General features: G+C 39.2%; 4 protein-coding genes across 7 annotated transcripts in view; 2 read left to right on the forward strand and 2 right to left on the reverse strand.

The window, feature by feature from the left end:
- Positions 1 to 9,262, forward strand: LOC136268520 (ankyrin-1-like). The gene is made up of 18 exons (XM_066063880.1): positions 1 to 613; positions 657 to 795; positions 1,128 to 1,312; positions 1,364 to 1,665; positions 1,716 to 2,099; positions 2,150 to 2,273; positions 2,552 to 2,809; positions 5,047 to 5,236; positions 5,288 to 5,432; positions 5,791 to 5,848; positions 6,002 to 6,103; positions 6,157 to 6,265; positions 6,677 to 6,775; positions 6,827 to 6,933; positions 8,192 to 8,329; positions 8,381 to 8,461; positions 8,841 to 8,892; positions 9,054 to 9,262. Exons 1-18 carry the CDS (start codon positions 362 to 364, stop codon positions 9,176 to 9,178), a joined length of 2,850 nt encoding a protein of 949 aa, XP_065919952.1. The 5' UTR covers positions 1 to 361; the 3' UTR covers positions 9,179 to 9,262.
- On the reverse strand, positions 9,110 to 11,419 carry LOC136268538 (leucine zipper transcription factor-like protein 1). The gene is made up of 9 exons (XM_066063910.1): positions 11,318 to 11,419; positions 11,094 to 11,271; positions 10,112 to 10,256; positions 10,007 to 10,064; positions 9,891 to 9,959; positions 9,574 to 9,843; positions 9,481 to 9,525; positions 9,324 to 9,427; positions 9,110 to 9,275 (listed from the first exon to the last, which is right to left on the reverse strand). The coding sequence occupies exons 1-9, from the start codon at positions 11,393 to 11,395 to the stop codon at positions 9,254 to 9,256; spliced, it is 969 nt and encodes a 322-aa protein (XP_065919982.1). The 5' UTR covers positions 11,396 to 11,419; the 3' UTR covers positions 9,110 to 9,253.
- On the forward strand, positions 11,334 to 21,096 carry LOC136268516 (uncharacterized). 3 transcript variants are annotated; one of them, XM_066063875.1, is made up of 24 exons: positions 11,335 to 11,480; positions 11,534 to 12,668; positions 12,947 to 13,107; positions 13,165 to 13,331; positions 13,382 to 13,468; positions 13,518 to 13,643; positions 13,690 to 13,824; positions 14,270 to 14,453; positions 14,895 to 15,131; positions 15,215 to 15,630; positions 16,179 to 16,507; positions 16,558 to 17,347; positions 17,398 to 17,440; positions 17,500 to 17,638; positions 17,688 to 17,792; positions 17,840 to 17,958; positions 18,332 to 18,496; positions 18,707 to 18,852; positions 18,900 to 18,933; positions 18,989 to 19,087; positions 19,129 to 19,238; positions 20,214 to 20,294; positions 20,623 to 20,787; positions 20,833 to 21,096. In XM_066063875.1, exons 1-24 carry the CDS (start codon positions 11,394 to 11,396, stop codon positions 21,047 to 21,049), a joined length of 5,277 nt encoding a protein of 1,758 aa, XP_065919947.1. In that variant the 5' UTR covers positions 11,335 to 11,393; the 3' UTR covers positions 21,050 to 21,096. The 3 variants fall into 3 exon arrangements, 1 of the variants encoding a protein (XP_065919947.1); XR_010707020.1 differs by lacking the exons at positions 19,129 to 19,238; positions 20,833 to 21,096 and having other exon boundaries at positions 11,334 to 11,480; positions 20,623 to 20,682; XR_010707019.1 differs by lacking the exons at positions 20,214 to 20,294; positions 20,623 to 20,787; positions 20,833 to 21,096 and adding an exon at positions 19,389 to 20,196 and having other exon boundaries at positions 11,334 to 11,480; positions 19,129 to 19,340.
- LOC136268531 (uncharacterized) overlaps positions 21,070 to 25,091 on the reverse strand; it is a 9,649-nt gene continuing 5,627 nt past the window's right edge. For both annotated transcript variants that reach the window (XM_066063896.1, XM_066063895.1), the window contains exon 9: positions 21,070 to 21,473. In XM_066063896.1, the coding sequence (XP_065919968.1) occupies positions 21,213 to 21,473 (261 nt within the window). In that variant the 3' untranslated portion in view covers positions 21,070 to 21,212. The remainder of the gene's footprint in view (positions 21,474 to 25,091) is intronic.

Genomic DNA, 25,091 nt, shown 5'->3' on the forward strand with positions numbered 1-25,091 from the left:
ATTTCCAATCGATAAGCGCCGTGCGGAGAAATAGGGTCTGGCTACGCGAGACTATAAACCATCTAACACTCACGGCAGAGTTGGCAGGCCTGCCAGCTAGCACGATTCAAAACTACAGTGAAAATTAAAGCAGAAGAAGTCGGAAGAGGAAAAGGGGTGTGGCTGTTGGCGTTGTCGCAGGCCCGCCTTGTTTAAAGTCATTGTATAAGCCGCATCCGGCGCTTATATAACTAGACTAGTTGTCTAGTCACAAGGCGAAGCCGTAAAGATAGACCAGTTACGCGTTAACGAGGACAAACCGTGTCTCCGGTGAACAGGTTTCTTTGTCACGTGTAAGCAGCGGCAGCTCTGCCCCCTAGCAATGGCGGCAGATAAAGCAGTTAGTACAGAGGCTACTAGTACATTATGTAATGCTCTATGGGGTCACAAGTTGAGCTACACTAAATATCAGGCTGAAGACCATGTTATTCCATTTGAGTCATTACTCCCTACACCCAGTTCACTGGTGGAGATGTATGTCGATGCTAAACTTGATTTTGCTCTACATGAACTAATCCAGTTACTATTGGTAACCAACTGTGCAGATCACGTGATATCCCTACTAGATGCCAAGGTGAGACATCACGTGATGCAGTAGTTGTTTCATCACATTATAGTTGTTAGAGGCAACGCACAAGTTCGGTTTTGGAGATAGTAGTTTCACAATAATGCACTTGGCATGCGCAGTTGGAGCTAAGAGTGTTGTGCATAAGTTGAACCAAGATGGACGTGTCTTTAGCATCAAGGATAATGAAGGTGGGTTGGTATGCCATAACAAATTATGTGAGCATTAATCTTATGCTGGTAATTAAATATGAATTCTGTGTAATTTAATAAAAGCCATAATAGTCATGGTATAATGTACTGCAATAATATCATGCTAAAATGATTATTATGATAAGCTTTTGTTCCTATTTCAAAGTAGCTATAGATTGATGCTTAGTTTATGTGCAGTTTGCAGGTCATGGTATATTCATGTCAAACTTTACTGTCATGGATTTTTTTTGTCCTGATGTACTGTATGTCACGACTATCAGGACATCCCTGATTCCCTGGTAGTCATCATGGATCATGTGATCACCTTGTAGGCTGTACCCCTATTAATGTGTGTTTCAACGGTGATGTTATGGGGTCGTTGCCAGCAATGAAGAAATGGTTCCATAAATCCCCCCATACCAAGCATGCACAGCCATTACGTGAAGTAAAGAGGAAGGAGATTTTTGAACTAGCTAAGCAGCCAACTAATTTCTACAGGTTAATAGTGGAGCTGCAGGTATGCTGTATTCTAACATATTGGTGATGTGCTATATTATGAAATATATAGCGGTATTCCTTTAACGTCAACAATGACCAGAATGGATCAGGCGATCTACTTGTTCACATAGCAACCAGTGGGGGATTACCCTGTTTGCCATTGTTATTTTTCTTGGTTGTTACAATGGACGCAAACATCAATATTCATAACAATGAGGGGATTACCCCACTGTGTTTAGCTTGTAGATGTGGCTATGAGAAGGTTGCTGAGGCAATGATATGTGTGCTGGGAGCAGGGATTAATGTGACAGACCATTGTAAACGGACACCTCTACACTATGCTGCCAAATATGGTCATGCCAATGTTGCCAAGTATGACCATTGTCTGTACTGATCATATTACCATATATGGTATTACTTAGCATGCTGCTAAGACGAGGGGTAGATGGTGGACGTGAGGACCACACTGGCCGTGTAGCTGAAATGTTGGCATGGCAACGTAGAGAAATGGAATGCGTTCAGATAATTAGGAAACACATGTCAGAGCGTTGTGCTCAACTGTGTCAACTGATAAGAGAAAACAATCTTGACATGAATTCATTGTTTCCAAGTGACTACTGTATGGTGAATGACGAGGGGTACACCCTTTTGATGGTTGCCGTTCAGTGTAACAACAAAGTTGCTGTACAACAGTTGCTACTTAACGACCAGTGTCCTAAAAACTTTGTACATTACCCTTCTAAGAAAACCGCTGTTACTATAGCTGCAGAGTTGTCAAATGTGGAGTGCTTGAAGGCATTGTTAGAGTATGTTATTTGTTGTCTCTATTGGTGTGTGTTTATATGATTCTGTTTAGTGCTGGTTGTTATCCACACATTCGTAACAGTGATGACAGGTTGGCAATCCACTACGCTGCATCCAACAAATCTTCACTTTGTGTTGAGTTGATCACAAGACTGCCTTCAGGAAATGGACTTAAGGTTAAACACATTTGCTAATATTATACACTTTAGCCACCCACAAAGCCAGTAATATCTAATAGGTGAACACATGTTTACTTTCAATGGTTTTGTATTGTCATGTTTTTTTGTTAAAAACATATTTGTATGCCTGATATTGCTAAACAATTTGTCCATACTGAATGTACGGGGCTTCATAACCACTTGTACTGCTCATAATGAATGCCTCACAACACTATTATTGTTTTAGTAGCTAACTTGGTTCTGTATACTGATCATAGCATAATCACTTCTATTAGGGTCTACACTTAGCCAGACAACTTGCAGACAGTGATAAAGAGATCTTACGTATCCTTGACGCTGCTCAGGTGCAACGACAAGAGAAAGTGGTTACCCCACACTTGTTTAATGCCGGTATATATGGTGACAAGGAGTGTACATTGTTTCATATACTAGAAGATGGTGATGATGTAAACCCAACCAATAAGGATGGAGAATGGCCATTGCTAGTAGCTACGAAACTTTGCCATTATCACATTGTGAAGCTATTGTGTGAGGTAAAGTATGTGAAGTGTTGTGTTTGTTAATTTGTTTTGTGAGTTGAAGTCAGAGTATGTTTAATTGTCTATTGTTAATAAAATACCCATACTGTTTCATATTGTAACTATAGACATTATCTTGAGGTATTAAACTTTTGCAAATGTCCAGATAAATGAATTTGTTCGGATAAATGAAGCACATTGATTTATATACAGATCTCTACTCTAATTGAACAGTCATTTACTCTAATAGAACACACGCTAATGACAAATACTCTAATTGAACAGTCAGTCTTAGTGTTTGGATATTTAAACTGTTTGGATAACTGAGGTTTGAGGATCCACTGTATTACATATAGGTGATTGAAAGAAGGTTTGTGAGTGTTCTGAGGCACATACGACATGGATCGACAAATTTGCACATTAGGATGCTTGATATTGATTAGTGAATAAACGAATGTCGCTTTTATGCTTCATGGGTTTGAGTGCAACATTTGAAGTTTTGGTGAACATTGTATGTAGCTATGGCTACAGTTAGTTAGATATTGTGTAGTTGGCATAATTTTGAGTATATTGTAGCTTAATTCATTAAACAATAGTCATCATTCTGGCTCCCTTTGGCAAATGGAATTTCTCGTGTTGACACTATTATTCGTCTGTTTAACAAAATATTGCAGCAGGAAAAAGCACACAAGATGTAGCTGCTGTTTAAAAACCTTACAGCAGTACACAATCCCAAATGTTCTTCCCTCTACAGCTTGTCCCAACTGTACTTCGCGATTATCAGTGGCATAGGCGGATCTGAGGGGGGACCAAGGGGTGCTGTGCCCCCCTTGGACTCACAGTTACTATACTGATACCAGAAACTGAAATCATGCATTCACACTGTATTCAGAAGTATAGAAAGCCAATGGGCAAATAGAAGACAACAGTTATAAATGTACTTTACAGTTATACTGTACATTGTAAAGAAAGTGAGGCAAATAAATTTAAATTTTTGTGCCAAGATTGAGATACTCTAATAGAGCAGTCACTACTCTAACAGAACAGTCACAATTCTAATGTCATTATAACAATATTATACTCCTATATATTTTGATTTAGTACACTTTACCATCAAACAGGCAGATAGGCTAACTAATCTTTATATGCATTGCAAGCATACACTTTTTTAGCTACATGCTATCAAAAATGCTCCCAAATTCAAACCTAGGTCTAATTTCAGTCTTAAAACTGTATGTCTATCATTCATCCAGCTATACTGAATAAAGTTATGCAATTGAATATAACTTGTGTACTAGAATTCCTCTTAGTGGAATAAACACTGTTGTACACTAAAATTTCTTTCCCTCCCTTGGCCCCCCCTAATTGCCTCCTAGATCCGCCTATGATCAGTGGGTGTGGTCACTTGTGGGACACGAGCTAATTAACTTGTCAGATACCTAATGGCTTTGTGTACAACCACCTCCCATTACTTTCTAGCGTCTCAAGTGTAACTGCCTATGGCGGAAAATTGTTCATGATGTGATGAGCAGTCGGATTCTTGCAATCTTCTGCTTGCCAATATAACCAGGTTGCCATGTGCAAAATTCAAACTTTGCTTATGTCATTTGAATAATGCACCCTTCGAACCATTGAACGAATGCAGTACATTCGTTTATGCACTAATATTGATACTGAGGTGTTCAGGTTGAACTTTTCTTTGATGTCACTAAATACGTGGCCACTTTTGCCTTGTTAGTCAGTTAAGATTTGTATGTCAGAATCAGGAATACTGTAGTTGCATGATCAAGAACCTACTTTGTGATTGTATGTTCTATTAGAGTGTTTGTATTTGCATAGTGAGTTCATTAGTACTCAACTACACTGTGCATGAATTGATCACAATAGTATTAGTATAGGTAGTGATATAATATATACTAGAAGTGTAACTAGCCTACTTTTGATATAGAACATCCCATCTATCTGACATGCTTTAGAAGGTGGGAATATTGTGTATTGACAAGCTACACTACCACCTTTCTAGTGTGGGGTGTTTGCATTACAGTAGAACGTACTAGTGACACATGCACGCACATGCACACACACACACACATGCACACAAAAGGGCCATACATTTTGTGCCATACATTTTACACCATATTTGTGATGTTACTGAACTGCTTTATATTGCTAGAAGCATATTTACTTCATATACAGCTGGCTATAATGGGTGTGAGTGCTAGTTTTCATACCACACGTGTTTGTTACTATAGCGAGGAGGTCATGTGACCCGACCACACACACAAACTAAGGAGCTACCATTACATATTGCTTCTAAGGCCGGTCGTCATGACATTGCTGAACTGTTACTACACTACGGCAGTGATCAATTGTCCCCTGAGATGCATGTTAATGAGAGGACATCATCAGGTGCCACACCCTTGGAGCTAGCAGCCAATCAAGGTGCACGGAATGTAGGGGTGTGGCTGGTATGATGCAGGGTCATTCCCATAGGTCATGCTAAAGTTGTGGAGCTATTATTACAGAATGGAGCATGCACAGCATTGCTAGACTCCTCTGGAATGTCACTACTACACTCCCCCTTATACCCCGGGGTGCAGTTTAGACTAGACCAGGACAGACGTACTAACACTGAGAGGTAAAGCTATTATATATAATTGGCACAAGAATTTGTTATTAACCACCAAAATGTTGTCAACACAATGTAATAACACAGCCTAGTATTAATTCTCGTCATCATTTTACCGGGACATTACTTTACCATTAAAAGTGAAGTTAAAACATTTATATATATATATATAATATACATGGAAAATTTTAGAAAATCACTGATTTTCGCACACATCTTTGAAGTTGAGAACGTATATGTACTAGTTAGCTCCATTCATAATGAAGCACCTTTTTGGCTTCCCGAGTTGCATATACAAGTCTATTCATGTGCAAACATCTGTGATTTTCCAAAATTATGTACAGTGTACGAGGAATGGTTATTATAGGATTGTACAAGCATTGCAGAAACGAGTTAGCTTGAAGGAATTCCAGACTGTGTGGAAGGTGAGCCAGTGTGTAAAAATGACCCCCCCCCTTCCTGTAGGGAGTAGTTTGAGTAGTAGTGCCACTGCTACCCCCTCCCAGTGGGGACAATATCACTAGTAGTGTCACTCACTACTCCCTCCCAGTAGGGACATTGTGTCATTTCTTCTGCAGGGTCCCCAGTATCACAATTACCGTGATCGTCATGGAGACACCATGGTGATGGTAGCTGTGTCAAGTAATACAAAAAACGAAGTGTTAGAGTTCCTCTTAAAGGTGTGTCTGTGGGTGTGGGCTGTGGGTAAGACTGGTGTATTATGTGTTTGCAGTCTGCAGAGGATAGCAAAGAAGGCTTGTTAATGACTTCACAACCTAACACATCTGTGACGTCGCAAACAAACTCTTTTGAAGACAGTGGATTACATTATGATGTCACTGGTTAGTTGCTTTGTAACACTACACAGAATATACCATTACTAGAATATTACAGGATAACAGATATTTAGGGAATGCTTTTAAGTATAGTCACTGTACAGAGGAGGTTGGTCATTTGTCGTCAACATCAAAGAAAAGTTCAACCCCAGTATCGATATAAAGTATTCTAATGTGTGAATTAATATCGATGAATTACAGTTCCCAGAGCTTTCTTTCAGCTGCCCAACACTTTGTGTGGCTTTTATAACCAAGAACAAATGCTAAATTATGTATACTTCTCGTTAATGTGACAAAGGACTTCAAACTAATTTCAGCCGCCATGTAATCACACGTCATAGTATGTCATAGGGCTATGACGTGTGACCAACTTCCTTTGGTCACTACTTTTTCACTAAATCACTGATTATCTCACAGGTGACAAAGCTCGGTCAAGTAGCACCTTTTTCATGAGTGACTTTCATGATAGACGCTTGGAGAGAAGATCATTGAGTGTTGTACCCGAAAATTACCCTGGTGGGTGTGTCATCATATCATGTGATCCTTAATGATGTCATTGTGTTGTAGGTGGGGCTACAGGAAGGATGGATCGTGATACATCATGTGATCGTGATAGCGTCTTAAAGATACGGAATCCACTTAATGGCTATACTGCTCTACACAAAGCTGTTAAGGTATTGTGTAATAATTATTAGGTTAGGGCTATTGGCACCCACTAAGGAATAACTTAGACAAGAGTAGATTATACCATGAAAAAGTCTGTGTTTGGATTAGTCTCGCATGGCCAGACCCTACCCCAACAAAAGATCGACTACCTCCCTCTCTTCCTGCCACTTCATACAACTAGTGTGCTTGGTACTTGAGTTGGTCCAGTCAGTAAAAAAGTAGTGAAACAAGATATATGTGAGAAATATCCCTACATCAGTCATGTTAGTACAATTCTTCAATGTAATAGCTATACCATCATGTTTCTTTCCTAATTCATTGTTTACCTTTTTAACACCTAGTTTTTGATACAATTTACTGTACACATGTGACTATTCTATAAAACTATCTGGGCAGGGGGTGTACCCAGGTAGTAGTATATAAACATAATTTATTATTGTTTCAGGCCTGAATTTTTGATGTAAAGCAGTTTTATGCATAGATAATTATAGTTATGCTTTGTGGTCTCATTGATCAAGAGTTACAGGGATGAATCAAGTAGCAAGAATGGTGTACTACAAAGGAGCATGTGCATTTAGTCTGCAAAATTTCTAGCAGGTTAAATGTGTGGTGCTGCAGATACCAGTTTTCATACATACTCAGGACAGTGTAGGATTCTTAAGTGTTACATATGGTAACTGTTCTATTAGAGTATTTGACTACCGCATTGCCTTGAATTACGGCCTGTCTCATATAAACGCTTGGTCCTGTTTAGTTGCTGGGGGTATACAACATCATAACAAAAATAAATTCCGGTTCTCAAATAAACGTCTAGTGCAGTCATTATTTTTAACAATTCTGGGCAGTGTTATAAACGATGAAGTGAAGAATGTTTTATAGAGTTCCTTTTAAGCTTGAATCTGTGAAATATGAGGGATACATCAAGGAGAGTCCAGGAAAGTATAGCACCAAGGTATGAAGTTGACTCGTGAATGCTGATCAGGTATATAAATGCCGGTCTCATTTAGTAGCTGGGGTATAAAGTTACTTGAAAGAAATAAACGCCCGGGCCGTAATTCGAGACAATACGGTACTCCCCTCCCCCCAGATCTGCCACTCACATATATCACACATGACTTTTGTATTAGCATGTACTACATGCTTTATTAGTGTATCTTGATAGTGAGCCTGTGGTGATGATATCCCTGAACAAACCATCATCTCCCCCTCAGGCTGACAAGCTGTCTTTTCTCCCTCTGGCTAACATATTGTCCTCTCTCCCCTTAGGCTAACAACTTGTTAGCTGTCAAGCTATTACTACAGTACGACAACTCATGTGCTGATTGTCAAGATCACCATGGAAATACACCATTACATTTGGCCTGCAGCCAACAAGCCAGTCAGAAACTAGTACAGGAATTAATGGTGGGTGTATCTAGTAATGATGATGTAATAATGAACCACACCCCCATGCAGGTACACACAGATCTCATGATACGCAATGATGATCAGAAATTGGCTGAGGAATTGTGTCTTAGTGATAAGACCAAGAGACAGGTAGGATATATATCCAGCTATCCGTTCATGAGCAGTATTTTTGCTGTGCACACAAGACTAGCAGTAGGATGTGTCACTGTGACATAGTGGGGTGGAACATAGTGAAGGCCCTGTTTGGTATGAACTACAAATTTTTGCAAAAAATGTATGTAGTAAAATGGAAGAGATTTGGTGAGCTACATAGTGACCTCACACCAGATTTAAGGGTCAAATACATGAGTATTTGTATTTAGCAGTATTTGAATTCACAGATTGAATTGTATACATGTACTTCTTGGAAACTAAATACTCAAAACTGTCCTTGTTGGAGTGTTAGCACAATTGTATTCCATAACTACTTAATAATCATCTATCTTACCTTTTTGGTATTTTTTTACAGATCATTGCTAGAAGAGAAGCAGCTAACGAATTAAGTGACAACTCTTCTAAACGTTAGTTTCATCCTCATAATATGGAATTTTTTGAGAAAAGAAATTTTGTTACCCAGAAATATTATATCCATGATGCACATCAAGTCAAAAAACTTACAAAATTTCATCACTCAAAAAATTCCATATTTGCTTTGCCTTATTACATGATGTCACAACTACAGAAAGTGGCTACTATGATGACCTGCCCCCAATACTTTCTGACACTAATACTAACCCATTTGACACTCACCGTGACAATATGCCACTAAAACCATTGGAAGAACAATTACAACAATTAAAGAAATAAAAATGTGTTTTTATTTAATTATATTTTTATACTATAATAGTGACTGGGTTGCCATGGTGTGACCAGGTTGTTTTGTTAAAATGAGTCAGGTTCATATCTGCACAAGACATCACATGATCACCAAGTGATACAACACCACACCCACTTTTTGAGCCGATCTCTTAATTCCTTCAGTTGAGCATTTTTGGATGCTAACATAGTCTTGAGGTTGTTGTATTGTGCTGTATCCCCAAACTTCTTGTCTAGTTCCTGCAAATAAGAGTGTGCCTCAACAAGGGATGTGGCTAGTATGAACAATATACCTCTTTTGTACGGTCTAATTCAGATGTCACCTTCAGTAATTCATGCTGTTAACAATATTGTAGTTTACTGATGATATACAATAGTTTACTAACTGTTGTACTAATCAATTTCTCTCTTGTCTCATCGTTAGGACTGTTATTGGTCTTGTCTTTCTCCAGTTGTTGCTGTAGTTTAGCTATTTCCTCTTTCAGTTTGGACACCTCCATAACTTGTTGTTCATTATTAACTTGTGGGGGTGGCTTGGAAGCTGCTTCTTTGTCTCTCTGGGCATCTTTCTCTCGTAGAGCAATCACAGCAACTTGTTCCATGTCCCTTAGTTTAGCAGTCAATCGTTCATTCTCTTTTTGAACCTCAGCTAATTGCTGTAGGCAAGAAATGACATTACTAGTCACACCCATACCACACTTACCCGTCGTAACAACTCTGTTCCTTGTATATCTTGTAGCGGCTCCAGTGAAACACTTGTAGGTTTAGCTGCCTAATACAGTATTGAGTTGCTGGTGATAAATAGAGTAGCAGCAATACCTTAAAAGGTTCACTAAACACTTGTGCCTCTACTCTGGCTATTTCTTCCAATAGTTCTCTAGAAGGGAATTGTGATGTGTTATAACTACCATAGCAACTCAGTACCTGTTTTGTAGTTCTGAGATGTCAGGTTGTAGTTTAAGATGCCACTTGTCAGCTTGAGAACACAACTGCTTCAATAACAGTACACTACAATGATCAATGTGTAATAATTCAGACTCCACGTCACCTCTGACCACCGCCTCTAGTCCTGTAACAAGTAACACCATCAATTTGTATTACCATCAATGGATATACACTTGGGAGAACACAACACAATCCTTCAGATGTTGCTTACAGTCATACAGAATAGGTTAACGTTGGAAGCACAATATTTTTTTATGAATATAGAGAATTCAGACATCAAGCACCATTACAAGGTCTTAAAGCTAGTCAACATGTGAATGAAGGTCAATTGTCTTGTGGTGTAAAGGAAGGAACAGGGTATTAACGGGTGTGCAGATTTTAGTATAAATATACAAAAGGCAAGCAAGTTCACATTGTAATGAGTACACAGGTACATGTTTTAGTTTAGCACATTGAATGCTGTAAGCAAGCGAAGTGAACTGTATGACAGCTATTAGCTATAGGGGAGGGTACATGTGTTTTTGTAAGAACTTGATGAAAATGTATGCTGCATGCATATCATGTTAGCTTGTGGTTATGAAATAATTAATTGTATTTTTATCAATTTGTCAAGACTGGGTTGTACAAAATGACAAGCCTGCAAACATACTCGCCACAAACACATACATACAGTAACACAAGGCATTACAAAAACAATGAAACTACTAGGACAAAACAACAGGATTGTACAAAAACAAAATAAACAGCTTTAAATACATACTTTGAGTTGTACAAGCAAACCTAGGCAATTATATACCCCAACAGGAGGACTGTACATGTCTCACAGACACACTGGTAGCCTGTACAAGTAATCTACCCAGGGCTGTAATATTTATAAAGACCTGCCACACACAAAGGGTGATGGTGAGAAATTTCACAAATTTCTACAATACCAGTAGCTACTAAGCTGCTAGTAGCTCACCGGTCATCATTTCCTTCACTTCATCAGCAGTAAAAGTTCCCTCATTTAGTCTACTATCGATCGTCTCCTCAAATGTGCTCGTCACTGAGCGAACACATTGGCCGCGCATAACTCGCGTGAACTTTAAATAATCCACCACAGCCTTCTCGTGGTGTTCGCTGAGGGCTAGTTTGGTACTCTAAACAAGCACAATAACATATTATCGACAGTCTACAACTGCTTACCATGTTTATCGATTCCAAAAATACTCCAATTAATGCTCGATAGTAATCGTAGAGCGCGCCAAATTTAAGCCTAATCATGGAAGGAGAGAGAATTATAAAAGTTCTTAAGAGCACATCAACTAGTTCTTCTATAGACCTGGTGAAGTCGTGTAGCGAAGTTAAGGTGAGTTATTTTGTTACAGTAGTATAACTAATGCCATACGTGTTCGCTTGTAGAACTACCTATCCGCTCTAGAGCCTGCAAATGCTGCTAAATATGAACTGTTCTGTGTAAAATGTCTCAAAAGTTGTTTAGACTTGCTAACTAAGAGCCAGCGAGTACCTAAGGGGTACAAAGACATGATTAACAATTTAGTAGAAGGTCTTACAAAGTGTTCTGGTAGCAACAGTAAAGTACCACAACTCAGTGGTGAGAAGGTGTTACTACACATTGCTAAAGAGTATGGTATTAAGAAATGTCACAGTGAACAACTTGCAATAATGCACGTGCTGCAATCCTTACTACACAAGTCAAATAGTAATGTGACATCACTACATAAGAACATCACTGATCTAATGTGGAGGACTTGCGCTGATTTATCTCGTTCTAAAGACACAAGCCTGTGTCTTCAAATACGATTGGCTGCAATATCATCTATGTTCTCTGCTGGATATGACGAAGCTGTTGTCATGGAGACCATAGTAAAGTGTGCATCCAAGTTATCAGGATCACATGACCTGATCAGTTTCTATGGTGATTTGGAACAAATACTCCCCCAGGAGTTAGGGGTGGGAAATAGGGCACTGTTTCTGTCACGCTACTGTCGAGCATGTTACAATTGTGGGGATGACAAAAAGGCTGAAGATTGTTTACAGCAGTTAACCAGTCTAACAGTTGAGGACACCAACATATTAGATGGACTAGTATTGCTAATAAGAACTTGTCATAATATCACAACTACTGTTAGTTCTACCACTGATACAGCTACCAATATCACCTCTACAAATAACACAGCTACTGATATCACTGATGTCGCTGCTAAACTAGCACATGTCAAACAATCATCTCTGATGTCAGTTGTAGTTGATGTGATGGATTGGTTGAATGAGTTACTGGTGGACCAACTGCTTCCCATTGTGTTAATAGATTCCCTCCATCATCTTGAGAGTGTGTACTTGTGTTGTAGTAGTGATCCTAAGAAGAAGTTGGACATTTACAAGTTGTTACTACAATTGATATTTGCCAACTTGAGGTTGGATGGCACTGATGTATCAGAACAATTACGTTGTGCTGGTGAACAAGTTGTCCCAAATGATAACAGGCTGGCAGAACTAGCTCTATCACTGGTCAAACAGGCTCAGCAGGATTGTGGTGGGTAATGTAACTGTTTAGCAGTTGCTTTACCAGTAGTTAGCTTCATGTTTTTGATTAAGTGTTTAAGACCCATACCAGCTGTCTTAGATGTACTGTATCACCTAGTAGATTGAGACAAGTGAATTATATATGGGGCCGGGTTTATATACAAGGCCCAACATTTTTGGTTGCAACTTTGTACTTCTGTGATGCATTGCCATCTTCAGCATACGTAATTGATTAGCTATACTTCATTTTGACAGAGATTACAAACTTGTTGTAATTTACCCATTTAGGTCGAGACAGTGGTGATCACTGTTGCCTTGGTAACCTGGCCTTTAATATTGGACTAGCACTGTCGAGGGGTCACATGTACTTGGAGGCGTGTCCCTTATTGGATGTAGCTTGTAAGGAATTGAGCCAATGGTGCGAGGGACGAGACCAGTGTATCCAAAAGGTCAGGATATTTTTATAGTCATTTGTCCTGAATATTAGCCACACCGACTACTGATAGGTTCAACTTGCTAACAAGTATCACTTGTTATATAACTGTCAGAGGAAGGCTGGTTACTATGATGATGCACTGGATACATTAGCCCTAGAGGCAGGTTGTACACCAGATCTGGCTGATAGTGATCTATTAAGTTGTTGGGTGAAGACCTGTACTAATACTGCTTACAGGTATATGTGTGTGTGTATGTGGTCATGTGAGTAATAATGTCTATTAATAGGAGCATTGTTGACTCACTGCAACAGCCACTCCCCTCTGATCATGTGATCACTGCTCTACTAGAAGCAGAACTAAGAGAATCCAGGAAGTTAGTGATCTTAAGTTAAGATTGGCTAATATTCTGTCATCTTTATTAGGAGTGGGAGTATGGAGGTGTGGCATGGTGCACTAACTCGATTGGCTAGATGGTATCAAGACAAGGGGTGTGGCTTACAACAAGCTAGGCTATTGGTGGAAGAGGCGGAGTGGTCATTGGTGCAAGAGTGGGTCTGGCTAGTGTAATACATAATTGCACCCGTGGCATTATAGGGGTGAAGCTGTACAACTCTGTCAGAAAGCTTTGACTGTGTTGGATAGTTGTCATAGCAACTCTGAGGAGTGGATATATTACAATGGATTGGTCCATTTGTGGATGTCAGTTTGCTATTATGCTGGAGGGATCATGTGAGCTATAATTTTTAGTATATATATATATTGATATTTCAAGAAACAGGGCTCAGAAATATATTAGCTTCCTAATATTTTTGAAAGGCAAATAGGCTGTTAATAATAGCCATGTAATTTAAAAGTGAAATGGATTTATGCCAGACAAATATTGAAATTGGCCAGAATATGGACAATAGTCAAAATATTGTCTGTTCCAAAATATGTAGTTGTTTTAATTGTACTGTCAGGTTATTATTCAGTTGTTAGTGTCACTATATGGTATAGTGAAAGCCTCTGTGTACTGTCCTGTATGTGAAAGCCAAGAGCTAGCCATCATGTCAGCTTCTGTCATTTGTGACCATGATCAGTATTATTGTTTTTGAAATATGTAGTCTTGAAATTTGAAATTTAGCTTCAAATTACTGTAGTTCTGTCTCTTGTCTACACGTGTTTTGTTTGTTAGGTCATGTGACCCTAATGGTGGATCATGTGATTCTGATGATGAATCATGTGATCTGGCATTGGAGGCTATACTGGAGGGATTGAATAAATGGGATGGCATTAACATGGAGATCAGTCAAATAGATCATCTCCACTCTTATAAACTACTCTCCACTTTACTGGAACTGGCGTCATTGTTATTGGAGGTTTGTGCGTGTGTGTGTGTGTGTGTGTACATACCTTAGAATGTACAGAGAGCTTCTAATAGTTCTAGCACAACAAAATGGTAGTATCATGTAAGGGTGGTGTATTGCCCTAAGGTGTCATACAGCTAGGACAATCACTATTCATTCAGTATGAAAGCCTGCATTACAACATTACGTTGTGGGCATGCTCATTAACAGATTTCAACTAGATTGGAGTTCAAAGGTTGTAGCACAATCTTCAGTGCTGAAGCTCTAATAATTATGTGGTGACTGCTCTATTAGAGTGTTTGACATATTTTTTAAAATGTTGATTTTTTACGGATGGGGTATGTGCCACCCCTGGATGTACAATGCGTAGATGATTCTAACTCCATGTATTTAAAAAGGACACTGTAACACGTATGACAATATTAGTAATAGACTGTATTTTGTTATTTTCAGCCAATAATTCAGTTACGTATTCTCAACATTATGATACATTTGACGGCTGGTAACCATAGTAACTGGATGAGGGATGCACACATGTTGTGCTTACATCAGCAATGTGAGATTATGAGTGAATTACACCTCCCCACTACACTACCGTGGTGGGAGCATAACTGCCCTACCCACCCCCCATCATGTGAACACACTAGTATATTGCTTCTACAATGCCGGCATCACTTGATCCAAGGGGAAGTGAGTAATTTTTGTGCATTTTTGTCCTAATTCTCAGTCTTGCACACAAAAATCTACAAATTATGATAGTGATTCCTTTACAGATCTCCAAATCACATGAGTTACTAGGTCATGTGATCCATAGGATAGACCCCAAGGACTACTACACACTATCAGACACTAAACTAACATGTGCCATGTTGCTACAGTGCAGCGATCGTGATGTGATATCTAGCCTGAGGCTAGTGGATCATGTGAAAAGTGATAAACACACCACACCACCCCCTCACAAGTCTACAAGTACAGAACTACTTGTCGAGGCTGTACTGTTGCTAAGGATGTTGTCAAAGGAGTCATCCCTCTCCATTGATGAGTTGTGTGGCTGGAGGTTGCTAAGGAAACTGCTTGAGTGTTTGTATCACTTGATTCTTACGTTGTTTTGGCATGGCAACTGTAGACTGGCCATGCACTATTGTAAAGAAGCAGATGCTCTGTGTGTGCAGTTTAAGTTGTCTTATTGGTAAATGTGTGTGTGTGTGTGTGTGTGTGTGTGTGTGTGTGTGTGTGTGTGTGTGTGTGTGTGTGTGTGTGTGTGTGTGTGTGTGTGTGTGTGTACTAGGGCATGAATGAATGTTAAATTTTAACATTTGAACATTCTTTAATTTTTCTTAACGAATGTTGTTACACCCACTCAATTAGTACAATAATAATAACTTTGCATTATTAACATGTACCAAAGATAGGTTTGTGTACATTTCTGAAACCTTTTACCTCAAATTAATGTTAAAAACAACCATATAAAAGTAAAAACATGATAATAATTGAGCATGAGCGAGATAACGAATGTTCGAATGTTGAAATTTACATTCGAATGTTAATTTTATCGAACATTCTAACAAATGTTTGACTTGTTTGTGCTGTTTGACTTGTTCGTGCCCTAGTGTGTACATGTATAACTTGTGCAACTGTCTGTATGTTAAGTGGTAGTTTGGGTGCCCTTGCTAGGGTTGTTGCTCCATCAATTTATTATGGTTTCACCACACCATATTGATGCTATGACCATATTAGGAGGTGTCGTTTCCTACATCTGATGATTAAAATTGACACATTGAGAGGTCAGTTGATACCAGCAGTAACCATGGAAACAATGTCTAACATACTTGGTCATTCTGTCAAGGGAAACTCTCTTACTTGTATCCATGACAATCAGCAGTGTTGGAAGACTCATACTAATCTTCATTACATCACATTGTTGTGTCACATGATCCATGACCACGCCTCTCTGCCAGACACTGAGGAGGTAGTGCCACTGATCAGTCTAGCCAATCAGATTGTTGATGTTGGTGTAGTTACATGTTCAAAATCACTACATCATATTACAGGCCATAATAAAGCTAGTAAGACATGTGATTTACATGTTTTTGTACTATAATGTTAATTTTTGCAGACTTGAGTGGCCTATTTGAGTGGGTAGGGCTTGTCAGCTATACCCTACACTGTACACACCTTACTGATACTGGTGACCCATTGGCTGCTGTATCCCTAACTATACCCACCTTCCCTGAAAGGTGCTGGTTTGCAGAAGTTGCCATTTTGTGGGCAGAACTGTGTCTAGCAAGGGGTATAGCTCTAGCAGAGACTGTCCTGGATGTTAAGACTTACCTTAAGACTTGTTGGAGTTACCGTAGCAGCAGGAAGCTACACAGAGCATGTGTTGTTACAGCAAGGAAGAGATCACATGATGTTTTGGCAGACTCTTCACCAGAACAATCCCCCAGAGTGACAAGGACAGAAGAGTGGCCAGAGGAACACCCTCACGATGACATTATATTCCGATCAGACCAGTCTGGCACCACATGTCGTACTAGACAAGCTACAAAAGGCAGGAAGAAGCCAACAAAGTCATCTACTAAATCATCTAAGAAAAATGAAGTTGCTAGGAAAACTACAAAGCAATCTAAACCAGTTACTAAGCAGGAGCAGGAAAAGTTCCTCCCCCAACAGCAGCCACACCCTCCAGTGTGTGCAGATGTGGTGTGGCCTGTAGTAGAGATGCTGTTACAATGTTACCTGTTCTGTTATCCTGTGTGTCCCAGTGTGTTAGTAAGGGAAGTGTGTCTCTGGTTAGCTACCTGTATTGGTCACCATGATGATAAACTGGCAGCATACTTCTTACAACGTAGTCATGGCAACACTCTGCACCATCAAGTGGTGGACTTGTATGGAAGGCAGATACAGTGAGTGTTGTGACTATTGTCATAGTAACCTTTGTTTATTAGCTACTCAGGTCTGCTATGTGTTGTGAGAACAGTTATAAATTAGCTGACTCAGTAAGTAACATTACCCCCCACCCCATGGTATTATCCCCCACCCCATGATGTGTCTGTAGGTACGACATGTGATCCAAGAACAACAGCAACAACACCAGCCACACCCCCACTTATCTGCAAGAGCTGCACTGCAGTGGGGGAGGGGCATGTTACCTCCCACAATGGCTGATTTTGATTGGTTACTTTCTCAAGCACCAGGTAAATAAGTGACACAGATGATATTTGATGACAATAGTCATGGCAACAGGTCACCCATTGGTTAGTCTTAACATCAGTCCATATCAGAGCCCTATCCATCTGATGTTGTGCAGAATTGAGGGGAATACCCCTCCACTATTACACTGCGTAGCAAGTGGGCAGCATGATAGGTTGTACTGGTCACTATTACTAGTTTTACAGGTTGTACTACTCCACTGGATCAGTTTGGCAACGTCATTAAGTCAGCTAAGACTGCTGCCAAAGTAAAGGAGAAGACAACTTTTTGGAGGAGGCGTCGCCAGCTGGATTGCGACATGAAGGTGGGGATCACATGATACAGTGTATCATTGGTGTTGTGTACACAGATATATGTCCAGTGTATTTGCTACATAGCAAAATGTGAATTTAACACTGATACGCACTACACAGTTTGTGCACTTGTCCTGTTGTAGGATAATCATTGTAAGCCAATGCAAAGCTCCTCACAATCAGATGTTCATCATGCTGAGCTGCAATAGAATCAACTAAATTCAAACTCTCTCATTGGTGATGCCAAGAATTAATGAATTGCTATGATTGTTAAATGTTTGTCATTTTACTTTTCTTATCACTGAAATTTTTCCTGATCTCTGTACACACACTGCCCCTTTACACACAGACTAACAATTGTGTTATAGACTTGTTCTGTTATAGGATTTGATGGCAACTGTTGATAGGCTGTGGTTGGGGGTGTGGAGATTACTGTTGCTAGGATACCAGGTTGATCAAAAAGCTCTGCAAGATACTAGTGATGAATTGTTACAACTGATCAATTCAGCCAATGGGAATTGCTGTGATAGTGGGTGTGGCTGGGTAAAGGTAAGCTCATTGATGCAATACAGAGGTTTGTGGAATGTTTGCAACAAAAACTTCGAGCACCAAGCGAAAAATGTGATCCATCAACTTTGAAATGCATCACCACAACGTTTGTTTCTGGTGACTTCCTGTATTGTAAAGATTCTGCAATCCTCTGTAGGCAAACACCTGATGCTCTAATATTCCAATTACCATAGTTATTTGTTGCCATAGTTACTGGTTGATTCAATTAATCACCTGACCAACACTGAAGTCGATGAGTTGTTGACTACAATTACCATGGGAACAGTGTCGTTGGACCACATGAAACAGATACAGCAGACAACCCGTCATATTAACTCCATCATCACTGGGGACAGGTACCACATGATGTCACATGATCCCACCATCATTGTTTCCATTACAGTACCAGGTCTCCAGTAACACTGTTGCTTGGGAGGGTGGGTTATTGCTAAGAGATAGGGTGATTCTGTGTTATCTTGTCTCCCTTGGTAGATGTTACATCAATTTCCATGGGAACAGTTGCCATCACTACAAGTCCAGCCAATCACACGAATGCCATCACTGCCCAGTGTGATAGCTCACTACATTCTGGTGAGTATCATATCCAGTTATGTAATCTTATACCTCTCTAGTTAGGTAGGCATGACCAAGTTACTGTGGATACTGCTAGTTGTTACTACATGTTGAACCCGTCTGGTAACCTTGGTAACACTGAGAAAACTTTCTCAAAGTGGTTTAGTAGGTAAGCTGGGATCAGTTAGCACAAGCTTTGTATAGATACCAAGTGTCTAATGTCTAACTCCAAATGAGTAGTTTTGCCTTGAAAATTTGGTGTGGGCCAGAGGTTAAAATTTGGTGTGGGCCAGAGGTTAAAATTTGGTGTGGGCCAGAGGTTAATTGTCATTGTTATTACTTAACATATGGTACATAAAATGTATTGCTCTCTGACTTATTGTGTGATAAAACTCTTGGACTTTCCACTTGTCTGCTTCAAGAGAAGGTACAACAGTAACAACACACTCACATGAGCTGATTAAAAGGCTAGAGAATCTCATAAAAACTAGTGCAGTGGTATACATGTGATTGGTGATGATGAGCTTACTACTCAAACAAAGGCAAAGGGCAACAATAAAAGAGAATAGCACTTGCAAATGTAGTCAAGGTCCTCCATAAATCCTTAAAGTTAGTTTAATATGCAGTTAACACAAATTCTTTTTATGTGTGTTGTACCTCCTCTGGTCTGCTTCGAACAGTGTAATATCTGCTTAAATTTGAGTCATAAGCTACTCTTGGAAAATCAACTGTTCCTACAACTTTCAAGAGGCTGTAGGACCAGGTGTCCTACAGACCTTCAGCACTTGTGCTGTAAAGCATTAATAAATAAATAAAATTTACAATAGTGAAGCCCTCTTTAGATGTTTGTGCATTATCTACACTAAATTGAGTAACTTGTTTATTGCTATGTTTTAGTGTGCTATATCATATCCTCAAGGGTTTGTTGAAATAAATAGTCTTGTATAGTAGAGATTATGACCACTGTACCCCCCAATGAATTGGGCAATAGTCATTAATGTGCTGATCATGTTTTCAAGTACTTGTGTTATTGTTCACTGTATTCTTAGTAGTAGATGCTTTTTGCCATATATGATCACGACATTTTTATCATGTATATAGTATTATCCTATTGTGTATACTAACTCAGTATTACATTGTATAGTGAGCCTGGATGGTGTGGAGTGGTGGGTACCAGTGGATCACATGATCATGTGGCTAATGTTCGGGATCATCAGTTGTTCATGTAAGAGTCACACTGCTATACTACTTGGTGTGAGACCCACTAAGAATATTTTATTAGGATGTCCATGAAGTTGTTAGCAGAACATAATAGTCAGTTTTACAGAGTTCAAAATAATGGGTGGCCATTTTCAGTACAATTTAGGCAAACTGCCATGCAAAATTGATTTTGAGTGGCCACATTTACTGTACATCACTGATGCACGGAGTGTAAAATTGTATTACAAGGATGTTCACCATATACTTTGTCACATTTACAACTAGTTGATGGCCAATCTCTGTGCTGATGTTCTTATGTAGTGTATTCTAATTAATGCTACCCTTCCCTGTAGTTATTGTGGCCATGGTGCAGGACAGGAATACCTCCATGGTGATGTTGTTCAAAAATTACCCCGAGCAGCTACCTCACTTCTGATTGGCTGTAGTAGTGGACAGCTGGTTGAACCAGGCCAATCAGATCCCTCAGGAGCTGTGCTCAATTACCTGACTGCTGCAAGGTAACCTGCCACATGTCTTGGCACATTAACTACACCCACCGTTAGTCCTGCAGTGATAGCTAATTTATGGGATGTAACTGATGCTGACACTGATCGATTCTGCCATGCTCTACTATCATCCTGGCTACATGATGAGGACACCTCTCTGGTTACTATGGTGATACCATCAAGAGAACACTGTAAACTTCCATATTTGGTAGGAGGAGCTGCAGTCATGTATGGCTTTCCCACTATCATCAACTCTAGGTCACATGACTGCTAATTATTTTGTAAATTATATAATTCATATTATATTTAGTTCATAATTGATGAATAGAATTCCGAGCTACAATAATATGTTGTGTATGTATAAGATGTGCTTCAGTTCCCATGGAAACTAGTCATGTAACATGGGATATTCATGTGGTTGCCATAACAATCACATGTCATGTTCGCTTAGCAAGTCTTAACACAATAGCAGATTTGTGGTCGGCATGGTTACTACTAGGTGTCATTGGGGGTGTGGTTGTTAGGGGTGTTGCTAATGGTGATACAATTGTCCATTGGTTACTAGGAGACTCAGTAGGGGAGAACACAGGTGTATCCAATGGAGATGATGTTATAGATGACACTAGTGTGGTTTCCTCTTCATCTGTTAGAGGGAATTTTCTACGTGTCCATGGCAACACCACTGGCCGAGTATCATCCTGTCAAACACAATGTGAAAACCATGACAATCATTCTGAGACATAATATTAAGGTGGCTTAAAATTCATGCAAGACAATTTCAGTACAACACATAATTATTTAATTAACCCTTCGAACCTGGTAAGCCTACATTTAGGCTTTGACGCATGCTACACAAACTACAATAACTTCACAAAGTATTAACGATAGAAAGATCCCAAAGCCACTACATTACTCACCATGAACTCCACGATAAAATGGCACCAAGCATTGGTGTAGTTGGGTACAACACCTTTCACCACACCACTTAGAAAACAGCCTCCTTCATCAAATGTCCATCTTGGTTTTACGCCGGTTCATTGAACAATAGTACATTGGTGCTATGGCCTTAAACTTTAGAATCCTCATGCGCTACAGAATCCAGTGATATACAATAGATCATGTGATCTTATAATGGACACTAAAAACGTTGTCAAGTTCCAGCAAAGATGACGTCTGCTGTTCATCGCTTCATTTCAAAAGTATTCTTTAGCATTGTATAAAACTGTTTACATGTAGTGCATGAAATTAGGTTTCATTTCATGTATAAGAATATTCTGTTGTACAGTAACAGAAACCTGACGCTCTAGATATAGTTTGTACTTACGCATTATTTCATGTTCAAAATTAATTCCAGGTTCAAAGGGTTTCAATTAATTAAAGATCAATAGAACAGTCACCACATTCACAGGTACATTAGATACTTGCAGTTTAAAAATAAATAAATAAAATAAAAAATATATAAACATGACACCACTTCTACAGGTTTGTTAAATAGTTATGCCATGGCTGTGAGTGACTTTGCTGATATATACACCCAAAGCACAAGTCTGAGGGTGTACATATCAGCAAAACCTGACACAGCAATGGTATAAATGATATATACAAGTATAAGAAAAAATTTGGAATTTTAAATTAGATTAGGGACAGTGTATAATGCTGCAATAAAAAGTACTGAAACAAGCTGGATCGGAGTAGTACGTAATGTCCAAATACTGTAAAACAATAAGTGAATATCCCTACTGTACATTGAGTGTAGCACAGTAGGGATATTCACTTCTTATTGTTTTACAGTATTTGGACATTACATACTACTCCAATCCAGCTTGTTTCAGTACTTTTTATTGCAGCATTATACACTGTCCCTGATCTAATTTAAAATTCCAAATTTCTTCTTATACTTGTTTGTGAAGTTTTTTTGCAAGCTCATGACCACTAAATATATCTGCTGAGTTACTCACAGCACTATTATACTAGATTATGACTCATACAATAACAACTGATCAGTGGGCATGGCTCTACATAAGCCTGCAGACAATAATGGAAGTGGATTCGTGCATATCTACGGACTGATGAATGAGCGTGGCTACCATATGTCTACAGACTGTAATTTACGTAAGTGGGCATGGCTCACAAAAGAGCTACGCTATGACATGTAGAAACACGTCCACATTTAATTTAGCACGTGGGGTCAGACCCGAATAATCTGTAAAGCAGGACCTGGATGACCGGACTCATTGTTACTAAATAAACTATATTAATGACTTACACATTGCTATATAGTTTGCCGTGAGTTGCTCTCTCTGATCGATATCAACAGCGAGTCATGTACGTGTGTTTTTGGTGCAGCCGGTGACCATGTGTACTCGAATAGTTTGATGCAATATACACTGGTATGGAAGCCGTACTGTAGTCTATTAACACTCAGCGGTAGAACCTTGACTGATGGCCATGGTAAAGAAGGATAAAAGGTAAGACAATAGCGCAAACATTGTAAGCTTATCAATATACCAAAGGTTTTTCTTTAGCAAACTAGAAACATTTCTGCAAAAACATTAGGGCAGGCGGGCAGGCGGGCAGTAGAAAATTCTGTTTTTTCTAAATTCTGTAGCAACTTCATGCAAACGTTTCGAGTCAATCTGAAGACACTTTTGTACTTTGTTTTACCCAACCAATACTGTCATGTTGTTGTGAGGGAAAATCGTGGCAGGTTTTTGGGTTATATTATATCACGGATCGTCCCCACACCTTTGATGTCCCTAATATACAGTATTATCGTACTGTATGATATGTATCACTCTAGGCACACTCACCTAATAGGTGAAAGAACTATAGAGCACTCACCCTGTTCCTTTTATATATGTGGTTTTACTAGTATGGGTTAATAGTTGTTAAAATGTTGTTCATATGTCACTATGCTTTACACTCAGCACCAGTAAAATTGCAATTGTGGATCCAGTTTTTTAAAATTTTATAATACATCAAGCCTAATAACTTCGCTAGTGGGAAAGTGAAATAGTTAGGACTCACCTATTTAAATCTAGTTACCTTCTTGTGTTGCTCTGTGGTCTGCTCAATGGCTGACATGTGGTAGGTAGAAATATGCATCCACACATTGCCCAAACGATTATTTTACTGATCTTTGTCATTTTGTTACTGTCAACTACAGTGGAACCTCTCTTAACAAACTCCCTTAATTAAGGACACAATAGAAAAAACCTCCATAATGACAAAAATTTTTGGTCCCTACAGGTCTGGTTAATACATTTTTTACCTCTGAAAGAAGAAAACCTCTATATTACAGCACAAATTGGCCAAAAATTCTGGGTCCCAAAATGTCTGTAATAGAGAGGTTCCACTGTAGTAGAAACTTAGCAACTACACTGAACTTAGCCTAACCTGCAAACCCAAACCCATAATTAAATTCTCCATGTCGCTCAACATAATGAGTCAAATATCTTTGAACTGGTTGGGCATCAAAGCCATGAACAAACCACGTTACCATGATATAGCCTGGGAAATATGCAAGTTAAACCCCAAGTGACGCCTTTGAATGCCCACGCCAAGTGTTAGCAATCACTTATCGGATTGACTCAATTACTGGAAACGTATGTTTCAATTATCAGACGGGCGTTTTACTAGTAAAAATGGTGAATTCCGTGGTACAAAGAAGTGGAATGGTTGACAAAGACTGTTTTATGTTTGTTGAGGGTTATAATTCTACTGATAAAGGAATGGACAAAGGTTTACAGTTTGTTTGACTACTGTAGTGTAGGTTTGGGGCTGTGTTTCGATGCGAGTTCACCCTGCGCCATCAATGGCATTTGTTCTCTGTCACTTTGAGAGAGTACTATTGATTTCTACTTCAATATTAGCCACCAAACAGTAAAAGAAATAAGCCAAGCCATGGTCAAGGCCTGAAACTTCCACAAATAAACATGGTACGACTACTACTGAACATGGGAGTTGAACTTGCATGCCCAAAGATGACATGGCGGCTGTGGTGAAGGCAGTGGTTGGTGAGAACGTAGTCCAGAATAGTGAACTACCATCTGGCCAATTGTTAAGAAGCATAGATACTCATCTTCATGACTGGAAGTGAAGTATGCCACCATGCTATCCCTACTAAACATCTATAGACCAAGAGATCAAGAACAGTGTGAAGGATCTACTATTTATTACTGTAGAACTGTTAAATGACCATTGTGTGTTTAATTATCAAGCAATTATGTATACATTTTTACAAAAAAATCACAACACATTGACATTCTGAAATTTTGCATGGATGTCTATTAGGCACTCAAAATTGTGTGGGATTT

Source organism: Dysidea avara, chromosome 10, assembly GCF_963678975.1.
Source record: "Dysidea avara chromosome 10, odDysAvar1.4, whole genome shotgun sequence".
Lineage (NCBI taxonomy): Eukaryota > Metazoa > Porifera > Demospongiae > Dictyoceratida > Dysideidae > Dysidea > Dysidea avara.

What these genes read in the sequence shown, in the direction of transcription:
- LOC136268538 (XM_066063910.1), bottom strand. Translation starts at nt 11,395, where the DNA reads ATGATTAGGCTTAAATTTGGCGCGCTCTACGATTACTATCGAGCATTA. An exon ending in GAACAGAGTTGTTACGACGG is followed by an intron (nt 9,844 to 9,890) that starts GTAAGTGTGGTA and finishes TCTTGCCTACAG; the next exon opens with CAATTAGCTGAGGTTCAAAA. An exon ending in TTAAGAGATCGGCTCAAAAA is followed by an intron (nt 9,276 to 9,323) that starts GTGGGTGTGGTG and finishes TGTCTTGTGCAG; the next exon opens with ATATGAACCTGACTCATTTT.
- LOC136268516 (XM_066063875.1), top strand. Translation starts at nt 11,394, where the DNA reads ATGGAAGGAGAGAGAATTATAAAAGTTCTTAAGAGCACATCAACTAGT. An exon ending in GAGTGGTCATTGGTGCAAGA is followed by an intron (nt 13,644 to 13,689) that starts GTGGGTCTGGCT and finishes GTGGCATTATAG; the next exon opens with GGGTGAAGCTGTACAACTCT. An exon ending in ATCACTTGATCCAAGGGGAA is followed by an intron (nt 15,132 to 15,214) that starts GTGAGTAATTTT and finishes ATTCCTTTACAG; the next exon opens with ATCTCCAAATCACATGAGTT.
- LOC136268520 (XM_066063880.1), top strand. Translation starts at nt 362, where the DNA reads ATGGCGGCAGATAAAGCAGTTAGTACAGAGGCTACTAGTACATTATGT. An exon ending in CTTCAGGAAATGGACTTAAG is followed by an intron (nt 2,274 to 2,551) that starts GTTAAACACATT and finishes CACTTCTATTAG; the next exon opens with GGTCTACACTTAGCCAGACA. An exon ending in CTCTACACAAAGCTGTTAAG is followed by an intron (nt 6,934 to 8,191) that starts GTATTGTGTAAT and finishes CTCTCCCCTTAG; the next exon opens with GCTAACAACTTGTTAGCTGT.